Source organism: Papaver somniferum, unplaced genomic scaffold (genome assembly GCF_003573695.1).
Source record: "Papaver somniferum cultivar HN1 unplaced genomic scaffold, ASM357369v1 unplaced-scaffold_19, whole genome shotgun sequence".
Taxonomy (NCBI): domain Eukaryota; kingdom Viridiplantae; phylum Streptophyta; class Magnoliopsida; order Ranunculales; family Papaveraceae; genus Papaver; species Papaver somniferum.
Genome location: NW_020628818.1, coordinates 18625733 through 18640220, shown reverse-complemented (window position 1 = coordinate 18640220; position 14488 = coordinate 18625733). Strand labels below are relative to the sequence as shown.

General features: G+C 37.4%; 1 protein-coding gene across 1 annotated transcript; it reads right to left on the bottom strand.

Annotated features, from left to right (window-relative positions):
• Positions 1-703: 703 nt before the first annotated feature.
• LOC113338380 ((R,S)-reticuline 7-O-methyltransferase-like) lies at positions 704-1915 on the bottom strand. The gene is made up of 2 exons (XM_026583814.1): positions 1154-1915; positions 704-886 (listed from the first exon to the last, which is right to left on the bottom strand). Exons 1-2 carry the CDS (start codon positions 1913-1915, stop codon positions 704-706), a joined length of 945 nt encoding a protein of 314 aa, XP_026439599.1.
• Between the last annotated feature and the right edge of the window lie 12573 nt (positions 1916-14488).

Here is a 14488-nt window from a genome sequence, read left to right as displayed (position 1 = left end):
TCATACCCTTCACTTCAATCAATTTCTTGATTGGCGTCTTTCTTTTGCAGCCAATCAAGAAAAGTTTGTATAGAGGATGTCTCGGGAAAGCTATGGTTATGGTGTGAGATGGTTTTGGGGTTCCATTCTCCTTTTGTATCATGCTTTTTGTGGTGGCGGCGGACATTTCCAGAAGTGTTTTGTGGATTCTAGGGTTTGCAAGAGTGTAGGGCTTTGGGCTCGGTCTGTGGGATCTGATAGGGTTAGAGTGAAGGATATGACCACCATGACTCTATTGCTTGTCCAATTTTCCAACCCAAATTTTCCTTTTATTTTCTGAAATTGATTATTTCAAATACATAAATTGCATCACCAACGTAAACATAAATAATTGAAATTACATGCGTATCACGAACGATAACCATAACCGACTAATAATGCCAAGAAAAAGAAATAACAACTCCCACACCGGAGAATAGTAGAAACCATAGCAAGCGCCAACCAGTAGCTATAATATTTTTATTTGATCTTTCCGAATTTACTAGGTGACCTTTTTCTTTTTAGGGAAGCGATATTAATACCATTGCATTGGGCCGCTTCATCCCTATTCTGGAAATGCCTCGATGATACAAGGACATGCAGGAGTTTGAATGATATTATAACGAGGAAAACCTGCATTTTTCAATAACATCTTCCATTCGACTTCAGTTCTTTCTTTGCCACCTTAAGTATGCGCCAACATCACCATATCTAATATCAATCCTGTCTTATCAAATAAGCCATTTCCTTCTGGTCGCAGCACAAATTCAACTATTACAACTTTTCCGTTTTTCTTGTTTGTTATTGCCTTGTAACAGTTTTTCAAGATTTTTGTGCAGTCTTCGTCAGTCCAGTCGTGCAAAAGCGACTGCAAACATAAATAAATATCACTTCTTAAACAACCGATATTGTTAGTTTTTTGCAATTATGTCTCTCAAGTCTCGACTACCATTTTCAGAATACAATAAAAAGGGCAATGCATACAAAGAAATTAACTAGGTTTAATACAACGTTTTCCAATTTTCCATTGTGGTGATAGCTGTTCGTAAATATATTTTCGTTTTCGATCTCTAAAATATGTAACACTATGTTTTAATATATGCAATGACAATTTAACATTTTTGCATGGTCTTACCTTCATGATGACAGCATCAGCTTCTGGAATACTAACGAACATATCTCCGCCAGCATGCTTAACCCCTGGGATATCAGGGCATGTAGCCACTACATGTGGTAGATCAAAATTGATACCTTGTATGTGTGGATTAGCCCCAACTATCTCAGCTAGCAATGTCCCGGTGCCACCACCGACATCAACAACCGATCTTATTCCGTTAAATCCATCTTTGTATTCAATCAACATCTCGTTGATTATCAGGATAGTCATAGATTGCATCGCGCCATTCAGTTTTTTATTGAAATCAGTATCAGCTAAAGCAAGATCCCAAATCCTGCATCCATGAGCACTTTCAAAAGGAAAACCATTTTCTTGGACACATTTTCCCAAATATTGCCATGGCTTTTGTGTTTTCGGACTAGTTTCGAATAAAACCAACGGTGACAGATTAAACTTAGAATCTTTGAGTAGCCATTTCGACGACCGAGTTAAATCATAGACAATTTGATTGTTTTCTTGGTGAAGTTGAGAAGTAAATAGACGCTTATGCACCAATAATCTCATTACACGTGTAAGATAATCGACATTGGGAGTTGACGATGATGTGGTTGTTCTTAAACTGCTAATGATCTCAGACATTGTGGCCGGACGACCATGAGAGTTAATAATATCGGGTATTCCAAGTTCAACTGCACATTTCAATGCCATTGAATCTACAAATGCAAACATATGCTCCCATATTTCAGCTTGCCCTTTCAATCTTTCTTCTTCGATATCCATCACTCTCAGTAAATTGTGTTTGTGTTTGTGTTTGGTTGAAGAATTAAAAAGAAGTGGATGCATTTATGTAAAGAAGTGAGGGGTATATATAAGTGGATCTCCAACTTCGTTTCTTGCAAATCTTTTGAGTCATTGCAACTGTATAGTTTCTTCTGTATTTGTGTTTGAGTTTTTTAGTGTAAGTGCGCACTGGTCCTGCGTAATATATTATATATGGTGGCCATAGTTGTGGTGAAATCGTCATTCCTCCTAGACTGGTCCTGCTGCGAGCCTGTATCCACCTCGTGGCAACAATTAACTTTGAGGAAGATAAAGAAAATGAATTCTTGTTTCGATGTCTAGTTGGGGGTTAGGGGTTGGGGCCTGGAGGAATAAAAGACGATGACAATATATCATGCCCATTCTTGTGGATTATCAATGTAGGATATGATGATTGAATCCAAAATAATCAAGCTGCGTCCGCGAGAAATTAGAAGTGAGAACTCTAAGTAACAAGAATGATCTAATGACATAGTTATAATGATAGTATAATTATGCCATCTCTTGTGGATAGTTAATATAGGATATGATGGTGTTTGTGGGTGAAAACGGTTTCTGCTGATTTTGGTAAATTCATGTGTGTGAATGAGAAACGAGTCTAAATCCTAAAAAATGTACTACACGAGAGTACTTTTGATTCGAGAGATTAATCTGTACAAATCTGGCCTAAACCAAGAAATGGCCGTTTCAGACTTGCTTCGGTCACAAAGTGAAGGAGAAGGGTTGTTATTAGGGAGGGAAGCAAAGAAAGTGTTGAGACCAGAGTCGTCGTTCTGGAAATGTGGGTGTTTTGTGACTTGTATCAGAAAATTGGACTGCCTAGCTGAATGAAAAATCTATCAGGTGATTTCTGAATGTTGTACTGTTCTCCTGACCAAAAAAGTAGTTTTTGGTGGAAATAGGTGAGACCTATTTATACAAGTCGCAACAAAACGTACTCTGGTCTCGTAGGAGGTGGAAACGATTGAGTAGTGGAAGAAGAAGAAGGGAGTAATGGATAACGCCTGGAATTGATGTCTCCATAATGAAGGATACGTTTCACCATTACTTCTTGCCATTACTAACCGTCACGCTTTACGACACTTTCTTGTAACGGGCGTATTGCACACCGCATGCTGTAAACCGTCAGACCAATACCCTGATGAGTATCCCCCAGTTTGTGACATGTTTTGATGTCTCGAGTGTTCCATGGAAAACATGTAGCACTATGCTACGTGTGGAAAGTTGAAATTGAGAGGCTTGCCACAGGTAAATAGCATGTGATGCTATTAGGATCATCTTGTCTGGTCGCCTAAAACTTTCCACAAGTTCACCGTCTTGGTGGCGAACTTCGATGGCTGAGATCGCATCTTATGAGATAAGGGTAGCCGTTGATTGTGTCTACCTTGTGTTGGCGCCTGAAGATGGCGCAGTGGCGTTTTTGGTGCACGCCAGTAGCAATGCGGCAAGGATGGCATGTCTCGTGCATGCCAGTGGAACGGTGGTGCAAGTGGCGCTTGGCGTAGCCATGGCCATTAATTTTAGGCAGCTGGTCGCCTGAAAGTTGCCACAAGTCTGTTAGCTCAGTGGCGAACTTGGATGGCTGAGATTGCATCTCATGAGGAAGGATAGCCGTTGATCATGGCTACCTTCTGTCGGCGCCTGGCAACTTTGTCTAAATTAGAGTTTAGCATGCCGAAACCCTAATTAGCGTATATGGCATGCCGATTGGCATGTGCGCCTGGCATGCACGTTTGGCAGGTTTGGCATGCTGCTTGGCATGTGCGTCTGGCACGCGCGTTTGGCGGGATTGGCATGCTGCTCGACATGTTTGGCATGCCGATTGGCATGTGCTTCTGGCACGCGCGTTTGGCGGGTTTGCCATGCTGCTCGGCATGTGCGCCTGGCATGCGCGTTTGGTGAGTTTGGCATGCTGCTTGGCATGTTTGGCATGCTGATTGGCATGTGCGTCTGGCATGCGCGTTTGGCGAGTTTGGCATGCTGCTTGGCATGCCGATTGGCATGTGCATCTAGCATGCGCGTTTGGCGAGTTTGGCATGACGATTGGCATGTGCGTCTGGCATGCGCGTTTGACGCGGGTTTTTGGAAGCCAATTGGCTTTGCGACCATCTGGCGTGGTTTCCTCCTTTTCAACCATGTGGCGAGTTTGAAGAAACCTGATTGGTTGATGTAAGAGGGTTGGCCAAGCATGGGCGTGGCCACACTTCCAGTGCATTGTGGCGGATTTAAAGCGACCTGATTGGTCGATGGGAAGTGGGGCCGACAAGCTAGGTCGTGGCCATACTTCCACTGCGCTGTGGCGGATTTAATCGCCTAGTTTGGGTAAGCATAGTTTTTCGACCAACGGGGTCTAGTGTATTGCACGGGGCGCGAAATCCTGATTTTGCAAATTAGTCGGGTTTATGATTTTTTTATGAGTTATCACAATAATTGGCTGAATTTTATTTGCTGCCACAAAAATCCTTATCTACAGAATGCAGTGTGATTTCCGTCTGAGCATTTCGTGCGATGGCCTTAACTTTGGTATTTGGAGGTTCATGCTACTCCGCTGCGAGTGAACGTAAATCCGTCATGCCATACCGATATTAAGGGTTCTGCCGGGGAACATAACACAAGAAAGTACTCAGTGAGTATTGTATTGGCGAGGTGCCGAAATTTACAGAGCGTTTGGGATGGTTGCTACATTCGCCAGTCTGGATAAATTTCATGTAAATATATTGAATGGCTCAATAAATATGCTGGTGGAGAGGTTAGTACTCACGGCGCCGTTCCTTGTAGAGTGACATCACATCAAATTTAAGGTTTTACGATTTTAACCCTAAGCAAAAAACCACCATCAACGGATGGTTAAATGCAAAATAAACTATCGAACAAGTTGTCGGTGAGGTATAAAACTTTGAAAGAAAAAAAAAAGGAAAATAATGTATTTTCTTGAAACTTTAGCGGTATTTTTTGAATAAAACCCAACCCCAAATGGCCATGAAAAAAATTAGTTAATGTGAAACACATTCTAAAAGAATGGAACAGAGAAGTTTTTGGTAACATAAAAACAAATATGGACACCACCAGAAAGCAATTAGGGACAGCAAATAAAAATCTCCCCTCGAATATAAAAACCAGAGAAATAGCAAGACTTAGTACTGAACTCTCTAACTGGTACAATGTAAGTAAAGAATTTAGGAAAATTAAAAGCAAAGACCAGTACATAGCCCTAGGAAACATAAACACCTGATATTTTCACGATTCTATTTCTGCCAGAAAAAAAATATAGAAGAAATAGAATAGACACCTTACAAACTTCCAATAACGAGTGGCTAAATTCTAAAAAAAAAAAAGAAATAGCAAACTGTCTTACGAATCACTTTAAACAAATAACTCACACTGTTAACCCCCAAATTGATGAAAAACATGCTAAATTTAACACCAAAATGCATCACTGATAATAACAACTCTATCCTAGTAGCTTTACCTTCTTATGAGGAGTTACAAACACCTTATTTTTCACGGAGCCCAACAAGAGCCCGGGTCCTGATGGATTCTCACCCAATTTTTTCAAAACAATTAGGAAATTGTTGGTAAAGAGCTTGTTAGAATGATCCAACCTTTCTTCAAAACCGGACACATCCTTAAAGAAATAAACTCTTCGTTTATTTCTTTAATCCCAAAAAATGAGAAACCTCTAGCTGACGTAGAATTCAGAACAATTTCCCTTTGTAACACGTCGTATAAAATTATTTCGAAACTTATAATAAATAGGATTAAAACACTTCTAAAGAAATTAATATCTCCTTACCAATATTCCTCCATTCCTGGAAGGCAGATATCCGATAACATAACTATAGCACATGAGCTAATTCACAATATAAGAAAGAAAGACAACCTGATGGGGCTAAAAATTGACATATCCAAGGCCTTTGATCGGATTGAACAGACATTTCTGATTCATACTATGAAACAAGTGGGATTCTTTAAAAAATGGTGCCATATAATTTTTCAATGTATATCGACAACCAACCTAGTTATTCTCTTAGATGGTTTACTACAGGTGGATCCTTTGTCCCCTTATCTATTCTTAATATGTAAGGAAACTCTCTCGATAACTATATTCCATGCCAAAACTGAGGGATGATTCAGGGACACAAAATAACGAATGATTCCCCATATGTAAGTCACCTGCCTTTTGCAGACGACTGCATAATTTTCTGTGATGCGAATGTTCAATCTAGTCGAAATCTGTTAAAACTTCTTCATGACTTTGGTGATACGTCAAGCCAATTAATCAATCTTGATAAGTCTGGCGTGTTTTACAGTCCCAAAATAAATCCTGCACTGCCTCAGAAATTCATAACATTCTTCATATCAAACCTATTCCTATAGATGATAAATATCTAAGTTCCCCTCTCTTCACAAATAGATCCAAAATTAAAGGCTTTGAACCTGTTGTTAAAAACATGAAAAATAGACTCATAGGATGGGATATAAAAAACATAACTCCTGCTGGAAAAATAGTGATAATAAAACATGTTACGCTACTATGAGTATCTATCAAATGAATTGTTTTAGATTACTGGAAAAAACAAACTGTCAAGAAATCGATAAAATTCGACGAGAATTTTGGTGGGTTAAAGATATAGAAGCTCTTAAAGTGATTTATCTAAAATCTTGGGACTTCTTCAGCAAACCAATAGGAAATGGAGGCCTTAGTCTTCAAAATATTCAACTCTTTAATACCGCCATGATTGCTTGAATGGGATGGAGAATAAATGAAAACACTGACTCTTTGTGTAGAAATATCCTAAAATCTAAGTATTATCCAAACACCGATATTATACACATTGAAACTAAACCAAAACAATCAGACAGTTGGATATGTAAATGAATTAAAAGTGACATTAGCCACATTAACGTCTAGACAGATTACTAGATTCTAGGCAAAAAAATCACTTTACAAAAACCCAACCTAGTCGCTAATGCTATAAATTTCATAAAATACTTGATGAATCAGAATAATACTTGGAACTGTCAGAAGCTTCAGATATGCTTTGATGCCGAAACAATAACTAAAATACTTGGAACTAATAATACTTGGACAAAACTACATGGAACTTAACCAAAGATGGTAAATTTAGCGTCAAGTTTTTATATAACAGCCTTAAAAATCAAGAACCGGTAGACAAGAAATGGGATAATATGTGGAATTTGTGAGTTTCTCCATCTATAAAAATGTTTTTATGGAAAGTTTCTCTCTCCAGTTTGCCTAACAACATGAGAATTCACTATACGAAATCAGGGATTTTGTAACAGCCGAATTTCTAATGGATATTTTTTAAGTAACGTCGTATCGACGTCGGAAACTTTGTAACGTCGGATAATCGTTGCAATAATTGGTACCTGTTACAGAGTTTCGGGAGGGTTGTGGGTAATTACCTTCCTATCCTCAACTTAAAATGCCAAGTTACATTGTTACCCTCCATTACTACTATTAGTGCCTTTATTACTACTATGAGCTCCCAATTTCATCTCACACTCAAGGGCTACCCAGCCTCCCAACGATTCTGGCTTTTTTCTCGAACATTTTTTTTCCATTATAACTCTTCATTTTAATTACCGAAAATCATAAAAAAAAACTAAAATCAACGAAATTAGTTTTTCGTTTTTTTTTATTGTGCGAAAATTAAAAGAGAATAAATATGTCGAGAACAACTGAGAGCCTGAGACATTTCTCCACCCATTTCCCTTTTCCTCTCCGTCCATTTTACTCCATCGATTTGACCTTCAGAAACATCGAGATGCAGCTGCAGAGAACTTCATTAACAACACGAATCAGTCAATTTTTCTGTGAATCATCGATGTAACCCTAAATTTAAATTGAATCGATCTCTCATAGAAGTTTTGACAGTGATTCACAATCTTGGAAATGAAAAGGGTTATTATCATCTAAGGTATTTAATTTATTGGTTTTTCTCTGAATCATTGTTTTTCAACATTCGGGGGTTTAATAATTTAACAAATTGGAGGTTAGAAACTATTGGTTTTGAATTTGAATGATGCAATTTCTGATGGTGTTTATGAACATGTATATCTTTTAGATTTATATGTGATTGTAGATTTTAGTTTTATGGTTTTTGTGTTTGTTGAGTGTGATTAAGAAGATTTGTATATGCAATTGTGGATGTTGCAGTACATTGTATTATGTTTTAAGAATATCTCAGTGTACTTTGTAGGTTTAGTTGATAATTAGACTGAGTCAGACATAGTATTTTACTTGTTTGTAGGATGTCACAATTTGTTTATAAGATATCTCCATTTGTTTGTAAATGGGTGAATCAATCAATTATGTATTGAAGCAGTAGCTCTAATGAGAATCCCAACCAGTTTCAACAATTTAGATGAAAACCAAAGAGAAACTATTTTTCATAATTTGTTCCCTTTGCCTTGTCAGATTCTAGTTCTTTATGAATTCATTGCCAAAGTAGTTTCTTGGGTCAGTGGTCAGAATACATTGTAGATTAGAATTAGATGTGTATATGCCTCCACCAGCATCAAGTATTTTTGTGGGTCAGTGGAATCATGTAAGTTTCACAGGACTCAATCTTGAGTCAAGTTATTACGGCTTTGACAGATGATCTACATCTTGTTATACCTTTTGTTGATAAACTTAGAATCTGTTATAGTGTTTTTGTGTAGGATATTGTTACCATTAGTGAATCAAGATTGTAGTATGTTTTGAGAAGCAATTTCTGCACTTTAGATGAAAAGAGGAGAGAATTAGGATTCGTAATATGAATCCTAGTTCTTGATAGAATTCAGATAATGCTTTAGTAAGTTCATAGATCATATAATACATTTCAACACACCAAAGTTTAACATACCATTGTTCCTTTCATTATAAATCACAAAGACATCTCTAGCATACCAAATGTAGCCCACTATATTCAAATCAACACAAAAAGAAACCGAAATTGCAATTTCATTAACCAGATTTACAAATACCATCACTATTACGGATCATACCCTAATTACTAAGTAGTTCCATTACAATCAAACCCATTCACAAGATCCACATCAAAACATGACCCAAAAACTAGTATGTAATTACCTCAAGCATCTGAGAGATTAACTATTCATACCAGGAAAAACTAGACCGTTACCCCCCCTGCAAACACACACCTTAATTACAAACAAACTAAAACGGTTACCCCCTGCAAACACCTTAAAACTGTTAACACCTTAACACCTTAAATTTTTAGAAGTTACCATCTGCATAACAATATTAAAAAAATCCCATATGTTCCAAAAGAAAGAAAAACATCCAAATAACAACATAACCATAAGAAAACCAATACCTATTCTGTTAGCAGCTTCAGCAATATGAGGAAAATCAGTAATATGAGCAAAATGATTAGCAAACACCTACAAGATTTCTTTGAATTGTCACGAAGAAGCACTTAGTACGATTTCACAAAAATCGAAGCTTTCCCAACGAAATCTTGTTGATGTTCCAGGGATGATTCAGAATCATCATCGCTGTTCTCATTTATATGCTGACTGCTATCGTCCTCGTCCTCGTCGATGCCCATCTCATCATCGTTGTAGTCATTGCTATACTAACTGCCTGTTTCAGTTGCACTTCCATAACCTCCATCACCTGCATCTTCACTTCCTTCATCATCTTCATTCTCTTCCTCCAAATCTCCAACCTCAACTAGTTCACCATTCTCATCAAAACCATCAATTGTTTCTTCATCAGAACCAACATTCAATCTCTCATTCATGGTTCCTGCAAAAAGCCTAGGGATTGCTTTTTCTGCTAAGAACCTTTCATACCATGCATCCTCAATCTTCTTTTCTCTCTTCCTCCTTTGTTTATCTGTCTCAGAATTTCTCTCATGATCATCACTTCTCTCAAAATCATCCTATTTATCTTCAGAATCACTTTCGGTTGCACTGTGGGACTTTCTCCAAACAAATCTTCTCCCCTTATCTCTCTCCTCTCTTTCTCTAGATTTCCTCACATCTCTTGCAATTCTCTTCCTCTTCCATAGTTCATAAAGTGGAGCATTTTCCTGACGAACTCTTTCGTACTCAATCAGACGATTTCTCTTGTCAATCTCTTGCTGCAGAAAATACCTCAAATTATCCAACTCTCTAGTACACAGAGTCTTGGCAACTTTCTTGGCGAACTTAAAATGTGCAGAAGGCTGATTATCTCCGTTAGCATTGTTGCCCCCTAGATCACCCATTATCTCTAATCTATATTTTCTTTTCTTAATTTCCTTGCCTAATTTAGGATGATTTTTATATATTTTGGAAATTCTCTGTTTAATTTCCTTTTGTAGAGAAGATGACATTAATAGTCATTTAAGGCATTCGGTGGAACGTTTAGTCCCTTAGTAATTCACGCCTATTCAAAGGCATGCGCAACAAGTCCTAAACCGATCATAATAACTCCTGCACACCAACATTTATAATGGGAGTGTACCAAATTAGTGAGGGGTGGGTTCCAAAATCATATAAGAGAAAACTGGTTTTGCCTTGGGGCTGGTACACCCCCCACTATTTTGGTACACCCCCATTAACCTAATTGCATACTCTTCCGATTCTCAATATCTAATAAAACTGCCATTAAGGGGTTGATATACAGTTCAACCAAACACTAATTATCATATTTGATAGATACTGAAGAGCCAACACCTGTTGAGAGACATGATGTGGTGCTGGTGTACTGCATCAATAATAGCAGTGTTCACACCTGAAATGGCTTAACATTAATGAGATTTTTTAGGTGTACAGAAAATGGTCAAACATAATAGGTCAATAAGTCAAATAAAATCAGCAGACTTGTGTATATTTCGCATAATTATTTGATTTGTTAACTACTTAACAGATGGGCCATATCTTGAACTGCAGCATGGTTTGGTTCAGGCATCATGCCATATCTCAATACCCTGGTCCCTGAGTCCTGACCAAAAACAAAATAGGTCAAGCAAAATAAAATCAGCACTGTGCCACATAATGCCTAAATTTTAAAGAAAAATAAAAAGGTCTAGTGAATTTCGACCCTCCGACCTCAAACATACTAAAACTAAAGCGAACCACTGTGCCACACTACCGTTTTTGACATTTGATGGACTTGTACTAAATTTATATATTTATTATCTTCCTAAATATTAAATGAAGTTGTGTATTGATGGGCCATATCTTGAACTGCAGCATGGTTTGGCTCAGGCATCATGCCATATCTCAATACCATGGTCACTGAGTCCTGACCAACAACTACTTAATCAACTAATATCAAACAAATTAGGTCAAACAAATTAGGTCAAGCAAAATAAAATCAGCCCACTTGTGTATAGATGGGCCATGTCTTGAACCGCAGCATGGTTTGGCTCATGCATCATGCCATATATGTTATCTCAATACCCTGGTTATTAGTTCATCTAATTCCATTGATTTGAGCTACAGAAAACTTCAGCAACAACAATGAATGAATCAATCAATTCTTCTGTGAAACTTAGTTGTAACCCTAGATTTAAGTTTAATCGATCTTTCATAGAAGTATTGACACTGATTCATAATCCAAGGTATTTCTCATTCACTCATTTGGGGGTTTCTTGTAGATTCAGCTGCAGAAAACTTCGTCAACAACAATGAATCAATTGATTCTTCTATGAAACAATGATTCAAGCCTGGATTTTAGTTTAATCGATATCTCATAGAAATATTGATAGTGATTCATAATTTTGGAAATACAAATCTTGGTCATCTTCATCTAAGGTATTTCTCATTCATTCATTCATTTGGGGGTTTAATAATTTTACAAATTGGAGGTTACACATTCTTGATTTTGAATTGTGTTATTTCTGATGGTGATTATGAGGTATGAACATCTATATGTTTCAGATTTCAGGTTTTTTTTTTATGTTGATGTGAATTGTATCATGTTTTGAGAATCTTTTGGTGATTATGAATATCTCAATTGCATGCTTTATGCCTCCACCAAGTGGTTTTATATGTCAGTTGACAGATGATCTTAGACTCAGACATAATATTTGGTTGTATAATGTCAGCATTGGTGAATAAAGCTTGTATTCTGTTTTGAGAATCAACATCTCAGGAATTGTGATTTGTGTTCATTGTCAGATTATAAAATTAGGTGTGTGGGTTATATATGGTCAGTAGGGTTTGTGTCAATCATGTGCAAGTCGAATATGACGCAAGAAATACAAGACAAATTTTTTTAGTCATGTATTGACAGAAGATATAAACATATAAAGATCAAACATATATAGATGTTCGTAATTTGACCCTTCATCATATTGTAGATTAAGACTAGGTGTGTATATGAATTTCAAACATGCTGCAATTTCAAAGATGTAGGGAAACTATTAAGAAACACTAAAGTGAATTGTTTTCAGTATACATTTGTTTTTATTACAGTTTAGTCTTGTACATGTTCCAGTTCTTTGCATTGTAGTTTTACTTTATAGATTACAACCTACATCTCCAATATTATCGACACACAATTTTCGGACAATATAAATAAACTTACTTCATCATCTTGCATTTCATAAACTTACAACCTTTCTATTTAGTCAGTGTTGAGCAACATTTGACAACAACACTATCATGTTCATAATATCCAGTTACACACAAAAAATCCAAGTACCAAAAACAAAATGAAAAAAGCAAAAAAAAAAAAAACACAACTTTCCCCCGTATCATCTCCTGCATTTTCAGACTCCATTGCCATGACCAAAAAAGAAATCATGATTCAGTGACTTACCATTTTCCCTTCGATAAGGCTTACTCGTTATACCCGATCACTCGGAATCAGAGTCTTCCTCCTCATCAGACTGATACAGTTGTACATATTCTGGGTCATCATCTTCATCTGACTCCGCCTCGGAATCGGTCTTTCGGGCCAAAATTTCATCATTAATCCCAAGATTCTCATCTTCGCGGAAAAACTCAAGTGACTCATTTAGGTCAGATGAGTAACAGTATGTATTGGATATATTATTGACACTATGAACAACAACAACCGGCTCTTCATCTTCGGTAGCACTTGCATCACTATTGCGCCGCCCATATTATTTTTCCTCTGCCGCCTTGATCTCCGCCATTTCCGCAATCTAATCCTTTCTCCCGCACTCATGGTACTTTTACTTCTCTTCTTCATCTTTGAAGGGATCACGGAGACGCTTATTTGGAAGAATATCTACCGGTTTCTCTTGTTCTTCATTTACCGCAACATGCATATCTTGCCAGAAAAGAGCGAGTTCAATATCACTCAACAAATCACTTACTCTCTTTTGTACTTTCTGGAGATCATCCTTAGTCATCTGCCCAATCATCTGCATAGTGGAGGATAACCTTTCTTGTCTTTGCCTCTCTTCCCACTCTTTAAATTGCTCTTTAGTCATGGGGGCTTTACCCTTTCGTCTGCGTCGATCATCATCACCAGCCATTTTGATTAATTTGGTTTGGAAAAAAATTCAGAGAACAATTATTTCCCTCTACATATTTTCTATCTGAAATTATTTGCTCTCTGACCCTTTGGTTTCCCCTTATAAATTAGTCTAACCTAAAAGACACGACAGTTGGTAACAGAAATAAACTCTAAATTCTTGTAGGGTCACGCCTATTCCCAAGATAAAGCTTTAATCGGTAATATCACCTGATAATAATTACCGCCAATATTTAGGTCTAAATTCAAACGGTTTTGTGGTTGAAAACTTGAATGGGCAATTTGTAATAGTACCCCTGCTATGAAGAGTAAAAAACGCCTATAAAAGGTAATTTGGTCATTTTCACACTCGCCTGAAATTTGCTGTCGGCGAGGGTAATTTGGTTAATTTTGACGTCGCCGGGAAATATGCTTTCGCTTTGATCATTTATTGCGTATCCGAAAAATTTGCTTTAACCGTCGCTGGAATATTTGCTTTAGCCATTGTCGGAAATTTGCTTTCGCCGTCACCGGAAAAATTGAATCACGGTCGTCGGAAAATTTGAATCAATGTCGCCGGAAAAATTTGAATCACCGTCGCCGGAAAATTTTGTCTGTATATGGTAATCTTGCAACCTGAGTTAAGTGATGGGTTGCAGTTTTATCCAATCTGATATATTTGACACCTCGAACTTCGCTCGGACGAGAACATCGGGTCTGTATATGGTAATCTTGCAACCTGAGTTAAGTGATAAGTTGCAGTTTCATCCAATCTGATATATTTGACACCTCGAACCTCGCTCAGAAAAGAACATCGGGTCTGTATATGGTAATCTTGCAACCTAAGTTAAGTGATAGGTTGTAGTTTCATCCAATCTGATATATTTGACACCTCGAACCTCGCTCGGACGAGAACATCGGGTCTGCATATGGTATTCTTGCAACCTGAGTTCACTGATAGGTTGCAGTTTCGTCTAATATAATATATTTGACACCTCGAACCTCGCCCGGACGAGAACATCGGGTCCGTATATGGTAATCTTGCAACCCGAGTTAAGTAATGATAGGTTGTAGTTTCAGCCAAT

Bases quoted from the DNA above. Each gene is read 5' to 3' on its own strand.
- LOC113338380 (XM_026583814.1), bottom strand. From the start codon at position 1,915: ATGGATATCGAAGAAGAAAGATTGAAAGGGCAAGCTGAAATATGGGAG. The intron at 887-1,153 runs GTAAGACCATGC...TTATGTTTGCAG, and splicing joins CTGATGCTGTCATCATGAAG to TCGCTTTTGCACGACTGGAC.